At 42.4% G+C, this 23,334-nt stretch overlaps 1 protein-coding gene across 2 annotated transcripts in view; it reads right to left on the minus strand.

Annotated features, from left to right (window-relative positions):
* NBAS (NBAS subunit of NRZ tethering complex) overlaps positions 1–23,334 on the minus strand; it is a 175,590-nt gene that overhangs the window by 102,611 nt on the left and 49,645 nt on the right. For both annotated transcript variants that reach the window (XM_081856655.1, XM_081856654.1), the window contains exons 22-23: positions 7,430–7,513; positions 6,089–6,242 (exon numbers count right to left, since the gene is read on the minus strand). In XM_081856655.1, coding sequence (XP_081712781.1) covers positions 6,089–6,242; positions 7,430–7,513 — 238 coding nt within the window. The remainder of the gene's footprint in view (positions 1–6,088; positions 6,243–7,429; positions 7,514–23,334) is intronic.

The following is a 23,334-nucleotide window of genomic DNA, read 5'->3' on the forward strand; positions in this document are numbered from 1 at the left end:
AAAAAATAGGTTAATATAAAGGACTGCATTTTGCAGCCTTAGTGTAAGTGCCTCACAAGCAGCAAATTAATTTTTATCCTCATGTCAAGGTTCTAAATTCATTAGTGCAACCAACAGATGTAGGCAAATACCAATTCTGCCCTTCTCAGCTACCTCCTGCTGACAGTGCAAAGGTAGAGTGAAACAACATGAATGAAGCTCAAAAGTAAAACCAGCGATAGCAGAGGATGTCGAAGAAAGAACAGGAAGTGTGGGATATTAGAGAGGAGTATGAACATAGAGGAAAGGACAAAAACAGCAGGCCCAGTATCTGCTCTGTAGGAAACAATCTTAATAAAGCGCACTATTTATATTAAGTTGCGAGTTGCTCCTTTGATTACACAGCGTCACATGAAACACAGAGTACCTTTATAATTAATATTATGTAGGAGTAGAAGCCCTGGCTGTGAGTGAACATATTTATACAATATAGTCGTCGTACTGTAAGGCAAAAACACAAAATAAATAAATTCTTTACAGAGCTTCTATATGCTCCTTGCAGTCTCTCCACCAGAGGTTGTCAGCTCTGCCACTAAGAGAAGACCTTACACTGCATAGAGTTCTTTGTGTTTGAACTAGCACCAGAAGATGAAATGTCCGGTCACATTAGTCCACTTAAGCACAATAAGGCACCATATAAGATCCCTCCAGAACTCATTTCTGACTCTCAAGTTGCAACTGCATGACTTGACATTTAACGACATTCGGCGAGGCCAGCTCACAGACACATTCTGAATTTTAATCAACTCAGCTTCAGAATTTTAGATGCAGATAGGTAGCAGTTTGTTCTTGTATCTGAAGAAGTGTGCATCCACACAAAAGCTTATACCAAGAACAAACTTTGTTGCTCTCTAAGGTAGTAAAGGTAAAGGGACCCCTGACCATTAGGTCCAGCCGTGATCGACTCTGGGGTTGCGGTGCTCATCTCGCTTTATTGGCCGAGGGAGCCGGCGTTCAGCTTCCAAGTCATGTGGCCAGCATGACTAAGCCGCTTCTGGCGAACCAGAGCAGCGCACGGAAAGGCCGTTTACCTTCCCGCCAGAGCGGTACCTATTTATCTACTTGCACTTTGACGTGCTTTTGAACTGCTAGGTGGGTAGCAGCAGGGACCAAGAAATGGGAGCTCACTCCGTCGCGGGGATTCGAACCACCGACCTTCTGTTCAGCAAGTCCTAGGCTCTGTGGTTTAACCCACAGTGCCACCCATGTCCCTAGTCTCTAAGGTGCTACTGGACAATTTTATTTATATATATATATATTCAGAATTTTAGGTTAGGCCTACTCAACTTGTGACACACATGCACAGCCACCCATCAAGCTCAATGCACAAAATCAGTCATGTGATATGGTGGTGGTGCCTTCATAAAGCTTGTGGAATTCTATTCTGCATCTTGCTTCAAAGGTGGCCCACTAAGCACCAAGATGAGTTCAGTTTAGCAAACCACAATTTTTGCGCATTTCATTTTGATGGAGATTTAGAAGAGGGAGCATGAAAAGCTGTGAAAATCTACAGAAGAACCTGTATGTATAGACCTCTTTCTGAATGCAAGGGGTGCATGACCCAACCGGTGAACTTGACATCAATATCAAGAAAGATCCCAGAACAGATAAGTAAGCAGTTGGCCTGTGAGCACTTAGAAAAGGATGCTGTGATTACTAAGACCCAACGTGGGTTTCTCAAAAATAAGTCATGCCAGATGAATCTTGGTTTTTTCCACTTTTTTTTTTTTTTTTGCTTGGTGGATCACAGGAACGCTGTAGACATAGAGCTACAACATTGGTGGACGTAGTGTATCTTGATTTCAGTAAGGCTTTTGAAAAAGTCCTCCATGACGTTCTTGTGGAGAAGCTGGTAAAATACGGGCTGGATGAGATAACTGTTAGGTGGTTGTTAATGGCTGGTTGACAGACCAAACCCAAAGAGTCCTCACTAACGGTTCTTCATTATCCTGGGGGGAAAGTGACAAGTGGGATGCCACAGGTTTCTGTCCTGGGCCCACTATTGTTCAACATTTTTATAAACGACTTGGACAAAGGAATTGATGCGATGGTCACCAAATTTGCAGATGACACCAAAATGGGAGGGGTAGCCAGTGCTGCTGAAGACAGAATCGGGATTCAAGATGACCATAACAGGTTGGAGAACTGTCAATATTAATGAAATGAATTTCAGTTGGGACAAATGTAAGGTTCTGTGCCTAGGCGGAAAGAATCAGCTTCACAAACATTAGATGGGGAACACCTAGCTTGCCAGTAGTACACGTGAAAAGGATCTAGGAGGCTTTGTAGACCACAAGTTGAACATGAGTCAACAGTGTGATGCAGCAGCAGCAAAAAAAAAGCTAATGCTATTCTAGGCTGCATTAACAGAAGTATAGTGTCCCGATCAAGGGAAGTAATATTTCCACTCTAGTTTGCCTTAGTCAGATCACACCTGGAGTACAGTGTCCAGTTCTGGGCACCATAATGTAAAAGGATATTGACAAGCTGGAACGTGTGCAGAGGAGGGTGACCATGATGATCAAGGGTCTGAAAACCAAGTCTTATAAGGAACGGTTGAGGGAACTGGGTACGTTTAGCCTAGTGAAGAGCAGACAGAGAGGAGATATGATAGCCATCTTCTGTTTCCTCCTGCTCCAGAGGCTAGGACCCACAACAATGGCTTCAAGTGACAAAAAAGGAGGTTCTAACCAAACATCAGGAAGACCTTTCTAAGAGTAAGAGCTGTATGACAGTAGAACAGTCCCCCTCGGGAGGTTGTGGACTCTCCTTCATTGGAGATTTTTAAGCAGAGGCTGGGTGGCGGCCTGTCATGGTTGATCTAGCTGAGATTCCTGCATTGCAAAAGGTTGGACGAGATGACCCTCAGGGTCCCTTCCAACTCTATGATTCTACGATTATTTCAGCTGGGCTGTTCGAATAACTGAACTTGATCTATTGCCAACAGAAATAGAAATAGGTTTGCTGAGACCATGGTAACAGAAACAGCTGGAGACAGCCAGAATAGAGTAGCTGAAAGGTAACTTCAAGCGTGGATAATGAAAAGCCAGCTCAAGAGATGTCTCATTATAGGCTTGGATTTCCAACCCTAATGATATTAGGAAGTAATTCACATAGATTAAAAAAGAGTGTGTATGCTTACAATGAAAGACAGGTCACATGACAACTATGCAATACCTTTATCATAGAGCTACCAACACAGAGCAGTTCAATTATTCCAGAGAATATCAATAAAGTAATGTCACAAAACCTCAGCAGCATATTCTATTCCTATTCCATAAGAACAACTTATCACAGTATAATAAAGGTAAAGGGCCCCCTGATGGACGACTCTGGGGTTGTGGCGCTCATCTTGCTTTATTGGCCAAGGGAACCGGTTTACAGCTTCCGGGTCATGTGGCCAGCATGACGAAGCCGTTTCTGGTGAAACCAGAGCAGCGAACAGAAACGCCATTTACCTTCCCTCCGGAGCGGTACGTATTTATCTACTTGAACTTGCATGCTTTTGAACTGCTAGGTTGGCAGGAGCAGGGACTGAGCAACGGGCGCTCACGCCGTCGTGGGGATTCGAACCGCTGACCTTCTGATCGGCAAGCCCTAAGCTCTGTGGTTTAACCCACAGCGCCACCCGCGTACCTCAATATAGGATAATTAATGGTTGAGAAACTGACTGACCATCCAAAACCAATCAAAATTTGTGTTTGTTCTTTCATAGGACAACTATGATATCATTTAACCACTGGCAATTTTCAGCAATATTATGCACAGAGTAGCTTGAAATAGCCAAAGTAAAGAACAACTGAGTCCTGTCCCTACATTAATTATTTTTATATTCAAGTCTGAGAGCTTCAGAATGGCCAATTCAGCTCTAAAGAAACTCTGTTATTAGGTCTTAAAAATTAATGGAGTTTGATTTCAACCATCCACTGACTCTTTATTTCTAGTCCCTTATTTTATCTCTCTCTGTGTACTTCTCTGCAAAACTCAGGACTAGAACTTTATACACACAAAACCCTCCCTAATTATTTCTGAATTTGGATATCATTTATGGTGCCAATTTTGCCTGCCTGAATTTACATGATTACAAAGCAACAAAAATTGAATCCAATCATATTCTGACATGACACTTACTTCCAAGTTAAATGTACCTCTAATAATTACCTAAGGAATTAAAAATAGCCTGTAAATTAAGTTTACAGTGGTGACAAAGCTTCAGTAAGCCGGAGATTGACTTCATATAAGATTGATTTGCCCAATTGTTAAACATAAGAATGTTGGAAATAAGTAATTAACACACCTGGTCAAATACTAGTCAACAAATATTTCAGAAAATCTTTTAATAATTCTGTTACATTAGCTGAAAGGTCATCTGAAAAAAAAAATCCAATTATATTTGAAACACTTAATGGCAAGTTTATTAATGGCAGCAGAAGTTATGACAACATGCCACTGGGAAAAGTACTACATGAAAACCAGAAGTACACATTCCCAGTTGGCTCCTAATTTTTACCAGGCTCGGATAAGCCTAGGCATTAATGAACGTAATTGTTTCTGTCACTCAAAGTGGCAATCCTGCTGAATCTCTGGTTAACCTCTGGAATCGGGAAATGACTAGGCAGTTGATGCAATGGCTCTTGAACACCAGCTCCCCACATGTGGAGCAAAGCTAAGTCACTGGTGGTCCCAAGAGTTGGCAGCACTGAAAATGAAAAGGCTGCTGACTAGATTGATGGAGGTGGAAGACTCGTGACAATAGCTTCCTCTTCCTCTTACCATACCCATCCCACGATGGATGGCCTTGTTCCTCCAATCAAAACCAACACATTTACTCCTCCCATTTCACATCCCATAATGAAATACCATCACCATTTGCTCTTGTTTTCTCTCTTTTGAATCATAACCGCTTTTTTCAAAGCTGTTGGCACTCCATCGTCTCCTTGTTATGGTTGTATCTGAATACATGCCTATAATCACGTGATTTATTTTGTACACTTCAACAGTAGTGGCAAGCAGGCACCATCCCCAAACTGGAGCCATCTAGCAGCAAGAGAACATCAACTCACAAAAGCACATTAACTCAGCCATAACTTTACACAGAAATGTATTCTTCTACATATTGCATGCAAATAAAACCCAGTGCAGAATATATAATGGTATGCATACACCAGTCTTCTCCAAACTGGTGCCCTTCGAATGTGTTTTGGACTACAACTCTCAACAGCCCCAGGCAGCTGTTAGGGCTGGCTCAGATGCAGGTCAGCATTCAAACCCAGAGACGAGCGCGAAGCTTAGTTCTTGATTCAAGAAAGCAATGCAGAGAAGCCTCAAGGCAGGACCAGCTTCCATAGCACAGTTGCCAGGACTGACAATTCCTGCTTCCCACTAAGACATCTCCTTCTTCTGGAGGCTGTCCACAAAGACATAAACTACAGTGGGAGGGATCTCTTGCTTGTTGTTCAGCCACATATGCATAGCTCTTTGTGTCCTTGGAGACAAGGGGGTACGGAACCTAACACAGTAGGACAGGCAAGCTCCTGGGAAGCTGCATGGGCTGAGTCTGAACTGCTTTCTGCCCTTGGCTCTTCTCTCTCACTCATACCTGTTGCCTCCCCACCACCTTCATCTTCTGACCTGTCCTCAGTGTCCCACCACCATTCCCCGTGCTCTAAACCTTCATTCTCTGAGGCTTCCTTAGCTGGTGCCTCCCACCACTCCTCGTCATCCAGCCAGTTCCTGACAGCAGCACAGCCAATGATCAGTGATTATGGAACCCATAGAATTGTAGAGTTGGAAGGGACTGTGAAGGTTGTCTAGTACAATTCCTGCAATGCTGGAATCTTTCACCCAATGTGAGACTTGAACCCAAGACCCTAAGATTAAGAATCTCGTGCTCTACCGACTGAGCTATATCATCAACAAAATCTAGAGGATACCAGGTTGTGGAAGGCTGGGCATACACACACTCAAATAGGTCTGTATAACCAATTTGCTTTATAGGGTGTATATTTGAAGTCATGGCAGTACACATATGGTAGAATATTGCATTTACCTGCATAGAGTAGTTTTCAATCTCTTCTGCTCGTTTCCAATACCAGTCCGTGACCAGTTTTATGGAAAGATCCGTGGTTCTGAACTTCAGCAACTCAGGTTGAGACTCATATAAAAACTCGCCTTCATCTTGAAGAGCTGGTTCAACCATCAGCCTGAACATCACAGATAAACAGTCATTAAATGTAGAAAGCTAGGACTTTAAAATGATGCTAACCTGGGAACTGTAGTTTGTTAAATGTCCTGAGAACTGGAGGAGACCCCTCACAGTGCTACAATTCCTGGGATTCTTAAACTACAGGTCCCAGAATTCACTGTGGGAAGCCATGGCTGTTGAAGTAGTATAAGAATTATCTCAATGTATGGCATGGATGTTAACCTAAGTCTTAGGCAGACTCATTAGGATTATCTTTTGAAAAATCATGTTAAATGATAACTAGTTCTGTTCTGAAAAACTAGTGCCTATAAATAAATTAAAAAAAAAAAATCTAATTTTGGAGGTCACCACTGTTATTTACATAATGGGCATTTGACCTTTATGCAAAAGCCTACGCAGAGAAAACTTATTTACCCCTACTGAATTTCTAGCTATTCCTGGTAATTAACCTTATCACTACATCAACAGGTGTTTACATAATAGAGGCAATTTACTACAGTGCTCCAAATGAGTTGACAAGCTTGCCTATTTAAGCAGAAGCAATACTTTAATGTGCAAAAGCCGTTGCAGGCATGAAAACCTGCTGCCACATCCAGAAAGGGCACTGTTAACACGCTGAGCCTGTAAGTTATTACTTGGCTGTCAGGATTTTACCCAAGCAAGAACAGGTGCCACGCGGTTCAGCTGTTCACTTCTACTCATGGTGATGGGAGCAGGAGAAAGATCCTGTGTGCTTGAGGCCCAATTCTGATCTCACTGTGATTAAAATCCTGTGGCTCAAGTGAGGAGGCTTGCTAAGTAAAGAATCATTCAAATCACTGCTAAGGCCATAAAGGGAAGCGTGTATCACTCCGCGGCACCATGCACATAGCAATTCTTCTGTGTACTTATACAGGTTTCACCTCATACAGCATGATCAAAGCTTGGGAATGTATCACGGGACCACAGCCCAGAGCTCTGTGCATTTTGGGACTTTATGTTTCCTCCAGAAAAAAAGGGAGGAAGTAATCCACATGTGTTTTCCTCTCCAATAAGGAAAGAGGGTAGCTCCTACACTCAAGTCTTCAAAGATAGTAAGGCCAGGTGGGATAGTTGCTTAATTGCAACTGACTGGTGCTAATGTAAAAATGGATTGATATATTGAACACACACACACACACACACAAACTAATTTCATACACCTACTTGCACGGTGCCCTCTCGCACCAGTCTTCCTCCCTGTGCTTCTGTTCATTCCAGGGAAGAATTTTCAGTGCTCCATCTCTGCTGCTGTTAGAAAACAAAACAAAAATATCAATGGTGTGTTGAAAACCAGTCTACTAATTAAATGCACAGTAACAGGTATTGGGGGTGGGAATAAATACTGTGAAAGGCAGAAACAGCACTTTATGCTACATTAATACTAATACATCCACTAACCAATGTGTCCTTTTATTTAAAATGCATCTCTGGGTTATTTGTGGGGCATAGGAATTCGTTCATCCCCCCGCAAAAAATATATATAGGCTGGCCCCCCACAAGGTCTGAGGGACAGTGAACCAGCCCCCTACTGAAAAGGTTTGCTGACCCCTGCTGTAATCTGTTGTTATTGTTATTATCTTTATTGTTATTATTATCATTGTTATCATTATTATGGTTGTTGTTGTTATCCTATTGTATAGGAAGTTCTTTTTTAAAATGTTTGATGCTTTGTTGTGTTTTTAAATATGCTGTAAGCTGTCCAGAGTGGCTGGGGAAACCCAGCCAGACTGGCGGGATATAAATATTATTATTATTATTATTATTATTATTAGCATTAAAATACAGCACACACAAAGATGGCGCTGTATATGGTTTTCTCAACTTGAAGCTCAAGCACAGGCAATTTACACCACCAAATCCATCTTTAAAAAGGCCAGCAGGGGCACTAAGAAATAGTTCCAACTGAATGAATAGAAAGACGGCAGGTTTGTGAGGACACAGAGACCGCTGTCAGTTGCCCGTCCTTGTTCTTTGCCACAAGTGAACAGCAAATTGCATGGCTAAACCAGAGTTATTTTGACATGTGTTGCATCACATGTTTCTTACATGTATACAACCTCTTCATTAGAAATAGATGGCTTTCTCTTGCTTCCACAGCAGGGTCTCAACCTCACTACTGCAAATCTTTTAAATTAATAGCGAGAGAGAAAATGACATCTGTGGATTCTTTGAAGTAATAGGATTTTGTACCAACTTCTGAGCAAATTATTCTCCTGAGCCAAGATATCCCTGCTGTATTGATTTTCTCAATTAAGTCAGATGTGGCTCTCTTGCTATAGGCATCTAGGGTGAAATATTTCCTGTGGTAATAAAAAACATCTACAAACAGAATGGGTGCTTGCCAACAAAGATAAAGATTAACAACAAAAAGAGTTATTACCAGACCGATCTGTTATGGTTTTAAAAGCATCATTGCCATGGCATTTCCAGGACTCTCAAAAGCCATAAAAACAACTTGTTAAGAGAAAAAACGTAATGAAAAAGACAAAACGTAATGAAAGGGAGACAGAAAACAAAGCTCCACCATTTTAGCAAGTCTTCGTTTGAGCAATGGTCATTCTGTTTCTCATTAGCCCAACCATTCTGCTATACTATTGATTCTGCCACATAAAAAAATAGAAAAAAATTGTGCCACACGGAAACCATGATATATCCTACAACTTAAGCAGACGTCATCAGACATCAGGGCGGACTCTAAAACTTGTTTGCAATCCAGGACTCGTTTCTGGAGCAGTGGCATTGCTACATACAAACTATGGGGCCTACATATGGGAAGTTGCAATGGGGTGGGTGGGGGGAGGTAATGGAATCAGGGGAGGTGTGCAGAAGGATTTAACCCGTTACTCCCCTTATTGCAGTCCTGATGAAAAATCTTCAATATTTTCTTTGGTTTGGAAGGAAATCCTCCATTGGAAATTCCCCCACCCACTTTGCTCTTGTGCCATCAATTACCACCAAAATCCAGCTAATGCAATTTGCATTTAAAAAAACAACAACAACCGCATGCTAAATACAAAGACACCTGTAGTTTGGCTCTGACAAGAGGAACCTTTTTAAAAATAACTTTTTCTATTGGTTTTTACAATATTTTATAAATTTTAACTTTAACCATTTCAAACATTAAAATAAAAGGTTCTATTGAACCTTCGGACCTACTTCTCTCCCTCCATGGGTTCCATATTCAAGATAAATTTTTCTGCATATTTATTGTTTATCCATCTGTTAAATATCTATAGTTACCATACTTAATTGACAAGAGGTACTTTCAAGTCAGCAAGTGCAGCTTCCAGGGAGATCTGATCTTTGCCGCTATCCCAACAGCAGCCCAGAATGCTTGCTCCACATTTTAATCCAACAAATATAACTTGCATTTAAAATGTGTCTCAACTCCCTCTGCAGCACTGTACACAGTTAGCTGCGACTAGACCCATTCAAATCAAAAGGGATCTAAATCTGCTCAGCTTTTTATACCCTTGATTTATACTGTTTATTCTCGGGGCTTTGGAATCCTTCTGTGCTTATTATGCACAAGATGCCTGCAGAGCTGTAGTCTGTTCTCAATTATTTATTGTTGGGCTTTTCAGCCACTCTTTCGCCAAAGCTGCTACACACTGCTGACGGTACTTGAAAACAGAACAATTAAAAAGAACAGCTATTCTCCCATTTGGAGAAGTCCGAGACAAATCTCTAGGTCATGTATGATCTAATGATGCCTCGATGAATTTTGGTTGAATGGCACAGCTATTTCAGAACACTACATAAACTTCATGTTGCCAACTGAACTCATTTCTGCAACTGATGAATTTCAACATAAATATGTAATACCATCCGCCCAGTTAATCCTAGCCATGCAGTTGTAGGAAGAGTTTTAATCCCTTCTGCAAATTTGTTGTTTTGCACTTATTTTTGGACAGCACTGCCTGACTACAAGAGATAGCAGCAGGCAGTACTTTTAATATCACCCAGCAAAAAGAATAGTGTTAAGTGCTTGTCGAAGACTATTATAGAACTGCTCAAGCTGAACAAATCCACTTTGGCTTTTAGAAATTTAAGTTGGCACATCTTCTTTCACTCTTAATATACAAACAAATGAGCAGGCCTAAGGCTGCTTTCTCAGTGTGAACCTTCACAGTAGGCATAAGAGAAATCAATCTAGTCCCAAGCATGTATCATTACAGTTTTAAAATGTCAATGGATACTTGCTGGCAAAGTTCCTTTCTTCTAATATTGTGGGAAGTCTAACAAATCCGTGCATGCCGACACAAAAGCGTGCCAAAATGCAAGAATGCATGCTGTTTCAATACAGAAAAATCATTATAGGGAACTCAATATTGTCACCTTGTGGCTGGATGCTGCACCACTCCCCCCCCCCCCCGCAAAAAGGAAAAACAAACAAAAGCAAAATTATTTTTCTCTCTCCTAAAAATGAAAGGTAACTCATTGTAGGAAGAGTCAAGCAAAGCAAACCTTCTAGAAACTAGGCATGGAGACACGTCACAGCTACCACAGTAGAGATTGCAAAGGGGCATCAATGGGAGACACACTCAAGCATATGGCACTACTGGCTACCATCCACTGTAGGTTAAGATCCACCATGTTTTAGGAATATGAGCTCTTCTTGACGTCCAATAACTAGATTGGGTTGCTGCTTCAACAGCAACAGTGCCACACAGCAAGCCTTTGGACAGGAAGGCCTTGGTTGCTTCTTAAGTTGAAAATTCAGACTGCTTCTACATTTTAAGTGTTATTATAACATCACTCTTTAGAATAATTGATCGGTGCTTTCTTCTTCTTATCGGTTACTGCTTATTTACTGCTCGTTTACTGATGGGGCTCATCAACCTTGGAGGATAGGCCATCTAGGAGAAGGAAAACTCTAGTCCTAAACGTCCACTGCCTTGCGGGACATCTTCGGGAGAAGAAAAAGGTGTAAAGAAGAAGAAGAGAAGAGGAGTTTGGATTTGATATCCCGCTTTATCACTACCCGAAGGAGTCTCAAAGCGGCTAGCATTCTCCTTTCCCTTCCTCCCCCACAACAAACACTCTGTGAGGTGAGTGGGGCTGAGAGACTTCAGAGGAGTGTGACTGGCCCAAGGTCACCCAGCAGCTGCATGTGGAGGAGCGGAGACGCGAAGCCGGTTCCCCAGATTACGAGTCTACCACTCTTAACCACTATACCACAATGGCTCTCTAAAGGAGTAAACCCTACACAAATCCAGAGTAGAGTCCCTAAGGCGGTTGGATGGCACCTTCTGGCAACCCCTGCAGCCAAGCTGGTGCCAAACAAATTGCTCTGCTTTCCTTCGAACCACATCAACGAGGCTGAGAAAGGGGTCTTGTCGACTGGGCAGCCCAGGACCTCCGTACACACTGCCCAGGCTTGCACCCCAGGTGTTCCTAACGCAACAGTTTAACTTCACTTCACTTTATGGTTTTGCCATCAAGCCATCTTGAGTGTTTTATGATAGAAGGGGATGAGAGATCAATGACTGAATGAACGAAGTGGGACGGCCAAATCACAGGTATCGACTTGCATTCTAATTTTCCTTCAACAGTTCATGGAGGGGAAGAGACAAGGGTGTGGGGGGGGGTAGGTTCCCATATCCTTTTCCCTATTGCTGCTCCCTCTGCCCCAGGGGCTGAGGGACCCTTGGTAATGGCAATGGCAATGGCAATGGCAAAGTGTTCTATAGGTCCACATAGGTACTGTAGGCCTGAAGACAGCAGCTGCTCACCAGCAGCCCATATCTTCCAGCCAATGTTAGAAATTCAGATATGTAAGTTAGGTGCCAAGTGGCTCGTTAAGCAGGGTTGCTGTCACCAAAACAGAATGCCACATTGCCATTTTGGGACCAGACAACTTGAAAGTCGTCTTTTTCTTTTTTTATACATTTTTACTGGTGTTTTTTACATATCATTTTCAACAATCATTTAACATAGCTTCTTATCTTATACAGTATTTTAGACTTCTGTCAACAACCTCTGATGATTTTCCGTTCTTTATCACTTATTCTGCACTTCTTAATTTCTCTATTACTCTTAATTATCATTAACGAATAAGTCCCTTCGTAGTCTTTCTTGCAATATTTCAAATAGTTCTCCTTACAGAACTCCTTGCAGTCCTACTAACGTAATCCGTTCATTACAATTGCTTTTCAAACAGTTCATATATATTTTTCCAGTCTTCTAAGAATCTCTGGTCCCCGCAGGTTTCAAATCCTTCCTGTTAATTTATCTAATTCTGCATAGTCCATTAATTTCATCCACCATTCTTCTTTCAAAAGTCGCCTTTTTCGATACGACTTTTTGGTTCCTGAAATTCATTCTGATTGTGCAGATAAAATATAATGGATAGAATTCTACAGGATGTGTTGCTGGTGTGTGAAAACAGTCAAAATCCAAGGATCCCCAGGCATGCACCTACAGGTGGTGGAAACGTCAGGCACTATCCTGGCACCCGGACATCTTCACTTGGTCGCAAGCGGCCAATAGTCAGGAAGAAAACGCACCTGGCGAATTTCGAACACTGATCTTCCCTAAAGGGGAAAGGATGGGGGAAGGGAGGGGCAAAGCCTTTCAAATTGCCTTGCAAGCCAATGGCTTTAAAAATGTTGCATTTTCCATACAAGTAAGCATGGGAGACAAAGCAGCTGCTGTAACCCAGGAAATCTCACCAAAAGCCCCTGCTGGGTTAGACAGGGTTCTCCTGCTGATGTGGAGCTGACACTTAAGGTCATAACAAAAGGTTTATTTTTACCAAAAAGAAATAAAAGGACAGAGCAAAAACAAATAAAATTGTTTAATTGATGTAGCCAAAAGAAATAGTTGGCTTGTACGTTTTCCTGAGGTTGCAATGCCTAATTGAAAGCTGAGCAAGTCATTAGCCTTCGCAATTATAATCTCAACCTTCTGAATGTTTCAAGGAAACTAGAAAGTCTAACTCACACTTGAACAATGCACATTATCCCTTTTAAGTTCCTAGCTAGTTGCCCTTTCTGTGGTCTTTAGAATGAAGCTGTTAAAGAGTTAGCTTATCTTTTAATGAAGGCAAGGAACCACCAAGCCCAACTGCACCCATAACGTAACAGCATATCACATTTATAAGCCATCGAAGGCCTGGCTCCCGTCTCAACACCCGTAACCCAAGTTCTTTAAAAATGAGCCATTTATAACATTTCTCCTTGTAAATAGATTATTTTATCGTCTGTCCTTGAGGGGTCTGAAGCTTCAAATCACCAAGGATTCATATCAGTGCTCTGCTAGAAAAAAGAAAATTATGCTGCCTAAAATTAAGCACAATATTCCAAAGTGCCAGCTAGGGAGCATATCAAAGTGTAGATTAAATGTACCTCAGGCACTTGAAAGCCAGAAAAAGTCTGTCAAACAGCAAAACATCCTTCATCATGACTATTTATTTATTGTTTCCATTAGGTGCTTTGCAAGTCAAAGAAAAATGGCACTGCTGCGCTACTAAACTCACAGGCATTGGGTATCAAATGTTTATAAAGCTCTGAAAATATTTTCACCCTAGTGTGCAGACTTCCAAGATGAAATGGTAGCATTGGGGTATGTGCAATCATTTTTGAGCCCTGAACACACCAGACAAAGCAGTTCTACTATGATTATCAGTTTATACAGAGATCTTTTTAAAAAAACAACAACAAAAGAAAACCAGGCACCACAATTTTCAAATTTGGTGTTCTGTACCTATGCATGAAATGACATGCACACACGTTTTCCATACACCTCGCAACAGATATGGAATGGACAATTCCTTCCACACACATTTTTTCCTTTGTGTAACCTGGCAAGTGGCTTTGTAAACTACCCAGTTGGGAATCAAAGAAACCCACCTCCAATAGATCTGTTCTTATTCCAACAGCAAATCAAAATGCACCCTGCCTCTCTGCGGATATTTTAGTAAACAAACAAATAATTTAAATAAGTAAATTACTGAGGATGGTAGCTTATGGCTCACAATTTTAATTCAAAACAACAATATCTTGCAGAGGTAATGGCTTGGATCCAAACAACCTTGAGCGTTCGGAGAAAAACATGCCAATTCACTTTAGGTTGTGTCAAAAAGACAAAATGCTTCCACCTCTGTGTGTGACACGAAGATAACAGCAATTGTCCACATACATAAAAGAGGTTTTCCAATATTAGTACACAAGTCGAGCTGCAGATTTTGAAAAGCCAGGGTGGGGGTGGGGACACCCTGAAACACTTACGATAAAGTTCCCCTTCTCCCTACGTTTGCTCTTTGCATTGCAGTACTGATGTGAAAATTAAATTATGGTGCTCGGCAAAATAAATGCCGGGGTAAACTGAACCGTCATGGCCGAGCATATCCATTTCTCCCTCTACAGCAGGTATGGTCAAACTTGGCCCTCCAGCTGTTTTGGGACTACAATTCCCATCATTCCTGACCACTGGTCCTGTTAGCTAGGGATGATGGGAGTTATAGTTCCCATACAGCTGAAGGGCCAAGTTTGACCATGCCTGCTCTACAGGCACCCCGCCACAAACACCTATGTGCATCCCACTTACGTGTGACCCTGTATACGTGGGTCAGCATGAAATACATAAATAAATAGATTGGCCATCCCTCGCATGGGGCTGCTGCCCAAGCGAGGAAAGGCGGCCTTCAATCGACCAGCAGCGTGGGGGGACACCTTTTCCCTGCCTCCACAACTCTGCCGTGTGATCAGAACCCCATTCTGGCACTAGTTCTGCTGGGTGCCCTTCTTAGTCCTCACCCTCCAAGGCCAGTTTCTGCACACACCACTTCCCTTCAGGCAGGCAGGCAGGCAGGCTCAGGATAGGTCAGGCAGCAGCCCCAAGAGATTTCCAACGTTAGTCTCTCTCTCTCTCTCTCTCTCCTCTCCTCTCCTCTCCTCTCCTCTCCTCTCCTCTCCTCTCCTCTCCTCTCCTCTCCCCACATGCCCTCCCTATCAAATTGGGGTGCTACCCACTTTACGCAATTTCACTTAAGCGCACGGGGGCCTTGAATGCTGCCCTCACGTAAGCGGGGGTGATGCATGTAATAAAACCTATAACAGGGCCAAATTAAGAGAAGGGAGCAAGTAAATATGGCATAATGGGATCGATGCTGAAATTCCACATAGACAGATGTTTCAAGATCCTACAATTTCTATGATATGCTGCAGTAACTGAGTCAACATGTTTGCTATGGAACCCTGAACATTATGGTTCTATGGAGAAGGAGGCTGGGGATTTCTATTAGAGAATTCCTGGCCTTCCCACGAAACGAATTCCCGGCTCTGATAGAAGCCATAACCTCCCAACAATGACCTGGTTTGCACATATATGGTAAGGTAAAGGTAAAGGAACCCCTGACCATTAGGTCTAGTCGTGGCCGAATCTGGGGTTGCAGCGGTCATCTCGCTTTACTGGCTGGCGTACAGCTTCCGGGTCATGTGGCCAGCACGACTAAGCCGCTTCTGGCAAACCAGAGCAGTGCACGGAAACGGCGTTTACCTTCCCGCTGGAGCGGTACCTATTTATCTACTTGCACTCTGACGTGCTTTCGAACTGCTAGGTTGGCAGGAGCAGGAACCGAGCAACGGGAGCTCACCCCGTCGCAGGGATTCGAACCATAGCGTCTCTGATCAGGCTAGGGGCTGGGACATTGGTAGAGCTTCTGTTTGCATGTCCAATGTCCTAGGTTCAATCCCAGGAGTCTCTAGGCAGGGCTGGGATGAATTCCCTGTCTGAAATTCCAGACAGCTGCTTCCAGTCAGTGTAGATAACAGTGACTTAGATCGGGCTTCCTCAAACTCGGCCCTCCAGATGTTTTGAGACTACAATTCCCACCATCCCTGACCACTGGTCCTGCTAGCTAGGGATCATGGGAGTTGTAGGGAAAAAACATCTGGAGGGCCGAGGCTGAGGAAGCCTGACTTAGATAGACCAATGGTATAAGGCAGATTCCTGTGATAAGCATCCCAAATCTGCCCAGTGATGAAGCTATGGGTTGCTCCTTGCTGTTGACTAAAGAGCCTTGGTTTGTTTTAACAATGGCTTCATGTTACATGGAAAGCCAACACCTTTCTTTAAGTACTGCTTCGTTGGCCAGTCCACCCCAGATATCCTAATGCAGGTATCCCAACCTTTTGCCCTCCAGATGTTTTGGCCTATAACTCCCATGATCCCTAGCTAACAGGACCAGTGGTCAGGGATGATGGGAATTGTAGTCCAAAACATCTGGAGGGCAAAAGGTTGAGGATGCCTGTCCAAAAGCATGAAACAAGAGCTAGAAAACAAACCCAGCTTTGGAGAGACAAGCCATGGTTTGTTTCATCACCTATGGAATGTGCGTAAGCCCGTTAAACAAACCATAACTTATCCCACCCCTGAACTAAACAGAGCCATGTCCAATGTTGTCAGTACTGGTAGTGCAGTAGTTTCTAATATTAAGTAACCGTTCTGACAAAACTAGAGCAGTTTGTCTTGGTTAACAGGAAGCTCAGCGTATTCCTACCCACCCGTGACACAAATCAATAGCAAACTGGGGTGGTTGTGGAGGAAGGAAAAGCCACAATCAATTGAACAGGATAGGATTCTAGCCACAAAGCTTTAGAATTTCTGTTTACTTGGACAAATATGTAAAACTAAGCAGAAGAATTCTCTGTTTGTGGTTAATTTCCAGCAAGCCCATTTCAAACTGTGGTTTCTGAAGCTGGCTTGCTGGATATAGCGTTAACCACAGTTCCTAGATCTGGATGAGATGGTTAACAAAAAGAAAGAAGTCCAAACTCTCCCCAGCTACACAGGAGGAAGAGTGTGAGCCTAAAGCTTGCTGTAGCGTGTCTACATGATGCTAAAAGCATGCTAAACAATGGTTTAGTGTGGTGTGCAAATTCAGAACCTGTCTTCCAAAACGCCTAGGTCATTTTCAAGAGAAATATCAGGCATGTGCAAGTACCTGAGCCATTCCATAACATTTGGTTTGGGGCCTTTTTCCAGCCGGCTCTAAGGTTATTATTTAACTCAACTGAAAATAAAAATTACCTATTTCCTTTCATTTTTACAAAAAAAAGCAGAGACTCACAGCTGTCAACTTTGGCAGCTACTTTCCCAAAAGCCCTGCTGTGCAAAACTTTCAAGGCAGGCCCTTTCCGCTTTCAGGGAAAGATATATACAAAAGCAAATATACAGCCAAATGTGACATTTAAGAAGAAAGGCATCTTTTAATTATAGGGCTGAAGCACTGAACACTTAGAACACCAACGGAGTGGGGGAGTAACAAACACACTCAGCTGAACAGAATGGGATTCTGGTCACAGGATTTAGAATTTCATTTCATTTGCATAGACGGGTAAATTTCTATACTGGCCACATTTACACATAACCCTAAGCTGAAGCATGGCTAGGGCAAAAATGCTGCATCCCAGGAATGAGGTTGTAGCCTCTAATTGGACTTAACAGAACCAAGTCACTGTAAAGATAAAGAGATATAAAAATGTAAAAGAGTGGCTTGCGATATCCATCTCCATTGGATTTCATGCAGATTTAACAAAGCAAACACTATTAGGACTGAGATGAAGGCAGTGGAGGCTGGTCTATTTGGCGAACTGGGGCAATGCCCCATCAAGCTGCTTTGATTCCCCCAACCCCAGCTGCCCTACTTACAACCTTGGCATGGCCTTGGCTATCCCTTGTAGAACCCAGCAGGAGGAGGGTGGGGACAATTCCAGAATTAGTTGGCCCCACCTGTCATCTGTTCGATATCCTGCATTCCACCCAATGGGCACCAGCCGCCATTGGACAAAACATGAAATGGTTCAGCCTAAGAGGAAAATCTAATGAAGTTTCACTGAAGACAAAGGACCACGTGCATGGATTTCTGCTTTAAAGTAGCGCTCCTTCCTTTTTTTTCTTTTTTTACTGCAGCCATAATATGCTCTTCAGCAAAGTTACAGCTGTTAAGGGAGTCGTTTATTTGAATTTCCTGACTTTGGTGATACTAATATGTTGACTATAGCACAGCAATATTGTAGTCTAATGCATTACAAACAAAAACAGGAAATTGCAAGGCTTTGGCTATGTGCATTTATAATGCTGGGGAAGGCCATTATTTTCCAGACGGATTACCTCTTAAATTCAAATGGCAATGATTCTCACAATAAACCAAGACTTCCAACTGTCTAATTTTAAAGGAAAATTGAAAAAAGAATGTCTCTCCTGTCTATGCAGCTAAACATACACCAATTTTGCCAGCAGATAGATAGACAGACAGACAGACAGACAGACAGACAGACAGACTATCATCTAACAAAACAAATTTAAATCCTCATAGCAAAATGTTTCAACTTCTGCCTTCATTAATTGTTCTGATAAAAATGAAGCCGTTTCCGTGGTGACAGGTACAGAGCTTTGAGTATAGAGGCTCAAAGTTCTATATCCACCACCTCAGAAACAGCACCATTTTTATCATAGCAACTGAAGGCGGAAGCCGAATCATTTTGCTATAATAATTTAAAATTTCTGTTTTGTTAGTCATGGTAATAAATTTATGCTTTCAGTGATCAGCTGCATCCCACCAAGATTGAAAACAAACTTGTCTGAAGTTGATGCTTTCATTATTCTGTCTCCTCGTGTCTGTGTGCATTTAGAGGAGGGAAGGGAGAAGGGAGAAGAGGGAGGGGGAGATAAAGAGTTTTAGGGGGAAGGAAGAAATATCGCCATTTAGCTAGATAACAAATTCTGCCTTCTGGCAATGCCAAATAGCTCACAAATATGACTATTATCAGGATGAAAGTGAAGAGGGAGAGAAGGTGACAACAGTCTGACAGCCAAGAATATAGCTGGACGAGATGTTGCTGGAAATATAGGCTGACCCTGAACTCACATTAAGAGGAAAATACATTTTCAAAATGTTAGTGCTTCATCCACTGTCGGCCCTTTTTTCCTGTCCTCCCACTCTCACCTTTGTGATTCTGCCGTGCTGCTCTGTATTATCAGGAAGAAACTTGTCCTTGGTCAAACCTCCTCGTAAAACACATTCTTTAAAGGTACTTTCGCCAAACTGGCAAAAACCTCCAGAAATTTTGGGCTACAACTCCCATCAGCCCCAGCCAGCAGTGGTTGGAGGTGATGAGTAGGGCTTGCTAACCTTTTTTGAACCAGTGGACACATTTCAAACTTTGCTGGGGCCACCAGTCACAAAATCGTTGGATATTTTCTCTCTCTGTATGAGAATCATTTGTTCCAGAAACAAGGAAGAAGTTTCAGGAAGCAGTAGAAGGCTGAGATTGTGTTGTCTATGCAAGGACATTTTCTGTGGGAACTGGTTTTTGGACATGGACAGTGTGACAGGAAGTACCAATAACGATTCTGTGAAACTCGTTGTAACTTGTTGTGAGTCTCTTGCTTGTGCCTTGCTTCTAGAGAAGCAGAGAGAGAGACTTGGACTCTTGTTGGACTCTAAGCATGCCTTGACTATGGCAGCAGTGAATGTCTGTATATATTTGCTACCAATTTGCTTTTATGCCTGTCAAGTAAACTTCTATACTTGACTGAATCTTTATGGTGTCCATGAGTGTCTATTGCCTACTGTGTGTACCTTCAACCCCGAAGACGCTTCCAAAGAAGGAGCTATGTTGAGATGTAACTCTGCTGAGTATGGATCGTGCAGATATGATCAGCAAAAGTGATGCCGGACCCAATCCTTCTAAATCATCCATCAGAGGTTGATGGATTGATCCAACAAAAATGGCTGCAATGGTGCCTGCCATAATACAAAATGGCTGGCATGGAAAGCGCAGCCTAACATATAATCAGAGAGACAACCACCCCTAACAGCTTTATGCTTACCATAGGAAGCCAGCAATGTTCAGCTGGTCCTGACTGCAAAGGTAACACAATATTGATTACACATACATGCTGATGCTGTCTAATAACAACAGCACCAGGAAAAATATACAAGTTGGCCACATCAAACTCGCTCTCATCGTTTAGAAGGTACCTGCACACTTTACTCCATGACTTACTTTCTAGAAGGGCTGGAGTAGGGTGATATATCACCGAAAGTCCATATCATGATATTGGTTTCATAGTTTTTGAGCTGGCAATATATCGCATATCATGATGTGTATGTGTGCTATGCAAAAATCACCATTGTAGGGAAAAATGTGAAGCCAGCCAATGCCTCTACATATCTCCATCCTTATTTCAGACATTGTGATATCGCAGTATACTGTGATGTTTAGCTAGTGATATATCACAATGTTGAAACCCAGATATCGCCCAGCATTAGGCTGGAGACTGACTTTTCGTTTGGTTTTATTCAATGATTTGCAAGCAAAAGGCAGCTTTAAAACCATCTCAAAGGTGTGGCTGAAATGAGGAATTGTCTAAATTCAAACGGAGGGTTTTTGTGCTGCAATGTCCGCAAATTCTCCTCTCCCACTACAACCCCATAAGAGTTCTGTAGGTCGCCCCGATCCTCCAGAAAGATTTTTAGGGTGAAATGCAAAAACTGCGGGTGTTGGGGGGAAGGAAGTGGAAACATGCAGCTGAGCAAGCTGCCTTCTGCTTGGCAATATTGAATATATAGCAGGAGCACTTCACCACCACAGATCAAAGTTTGGGGGTGGCGTCATTAAAAGAAAATGCAGTAAAAGAGAGAACAAAACTGCCACCGAAGTACAAAGCCAAGTGTGTTTTATCTCTGGTGCTACTTTAAAAGCTTCTGAGGAGCAAACCACACATTCATGAGTTAGATTTTGATTAGGTTGTCTAATCGGCTTTTCACTTTTATAGGGAAAAAAGGAAATCACATTATGCGTTTCGCAAGAGTGACAAAGCCAGATGTAGCGCTGTAATCTTATTTCTCTATCCACTACGCAGCACACCAGTGCTCTCACATGTGACAATCCTGTCTGCGAGATCTAAAAATACGCTGTTAGAAAGTCCCATAAACTTACTTTAAAAGACTCCAACACAATAGAAGGAAGAAGCTATCATGGCCTGAATTAGGTAATATAAAATCTAATAAAAATCCTATAATTTAGACTAGCAAATGCCATTTTCCCCAGAAGGTTAATAATCCTTTAAAGTGTGTTACCTTTTAAAGACTTCACATTCTTTTGAGGAACTGAGCAAGGAAGTGAGTAGGGGAATAAAGGTTTGGAAGTCAGGGTTTTATTTTGAGCTATCAAATGCAATAGAATTATAACACATTCTATCTACACCAGATATATCATTATGAGTGCATTCTTCTGATTTAAGAAAGACAGACTGCTTAAGACAGCGTCTAAACTTAGAGCGAATCTAAAAAATCATTTTTGTCTTTTTCATTCATTCTGAGTTTTGCTCTCATTTACGAAAATGTGAACTGTTGTTTTCAAGGAACTTCCTGAACTAGTTTGTTAAGGCCTATTTAGAGACTCTATGGCCCCAAACAAAAAATTATCAAAATTTTCAAGGGAGCAAGGGGAGGAAACCAGTGGGATTTCATAAAATAAAATAAAAAGAGGGGACAAATACATAGCAAAGAACACAGATTAAGCTGTGAAAGCAGTTTTGGCTCAGCTCCTTTGTGAACAGTAGGGATGGTTGGGTTTGTGCCAATTCTGGACGTGTTCATTCATAAGTCCACATGGGGTGAACTAGGTCCATTCAACATTAAAATGAAGAAGAAATGAAGTCTTCCTCCATCCTTGCTTCCAGATACTCTCACCTAGAGCTGTGCTCATTACCTTATTTTAACGTTACAAGATAGCCAAGAATTTCTCCCTTTCTTTTGCTTGAGGAAGAAGCAGCAGCTGTAGGCCATTCAAAGCAGTGGATGACTCTCTTCTCCAACCTATCCTCTTTCACTCCTGACCAATAGGATCTCATTGCCATTAAGCCCTGAACTGAAACCGCCTTGAGGTATAAAAACACAATTCAAAAAAAACCTGGGATGGGATGGGGCGGTGAGGTCCCCCTATTCCAAACACCAATCATATCTCTGCCAAGAACAACTCGTATCACACCATGTACCTCCTTGCCCCATGGGAAAACTTAAGAATACTCACTTTCCCAAATGCTTATAGGCTTTGCTCAACCCAAGATTTTTGCCCTCTGTTACAGCAAGTAGAGTAGGGTGGTGTTCCCATCTTGGCTTAGCTGAACTCTTATTTATACTGCTGGTGGGTTCTGCAAAACCACTAAAACAGTAGTGCTTTTATGGGGGGGAGCAGTGTCCTAAAAGCACACAAATCAAGATAACTGAGCAGTTATCACCTTTCTCAAGAGGTTCCCAAAACCATAAGAAGTTCCTTGCCTGCTTTTGGAGGAAGGATGGGACAAAATACACAGATGCCTCTGTCTCAGTGAGAAGAGTACATTTATTTTTCATACAAAAGGTCTTGGGTTCCAGGTAGGGTCAGGAAAATGTCCTGTCTGAGAACCTTAAATCCCACCTCCAATCAATGTAGACTAAGAATGGAGAATCTTTGGTCTCCTAGATGTTGATGACCTCCAGCCAACATGGCCCATGATCAGAGATTATGGGAGTTGTAGTACAACAACATTTGGGAGGCCACAGTTTATCTATCCACAATATTGCAAATACTAAGCTAGGTGGACTAAGGCATGGGTAGGCAAACTAAGGCCTGGGGGCCAAATCCGGCCCAATTGCCTTCTCAATCCGGCCCGTGGACGGTCTGGGAATCAGCGTGTTTTTACATGAGTAGAATGTGTCCTTTTATTTAAAATGCATCTCTGGGTTATTTGTGGGGCACAGGAATTCGCTCATTTTTATTTATTTCAAAATATAGTCCGGCCCCCCACAAGGTCTGAGGGACAGTGGACCGGCCCCCTGCTGGAAAAGTTTGCTGACCCTGGACTAAGGGCTTGACTCAGTATCAAGCAGTTTCTTATGTTCCTATACCATAGCCAATGGGGTGTCCTCTAGGTGTTGTTGGACTACAAAGCCTATCGTCTCTGACCACTGACCATACTGGCTGGGGCTGAAAGGAGTTGCAGATGAACAGCAACTGCAGGGCAGCACCACGACAGCTATCTCAGTCCCATAGATATAGATAGATAGATAGATA

This window comes from Podarcis erhardii (assembly GCF_964252035.2).
Source record: "Podarcis erhardii genome assembly, chromosome: 3".
Classification (NCBI taxonomy): Eukaryota; Metazoa; Chordata; class Lepidosauria; order Squamata; family Lacertidae; genus Podarcis; species Podarcis erhardii.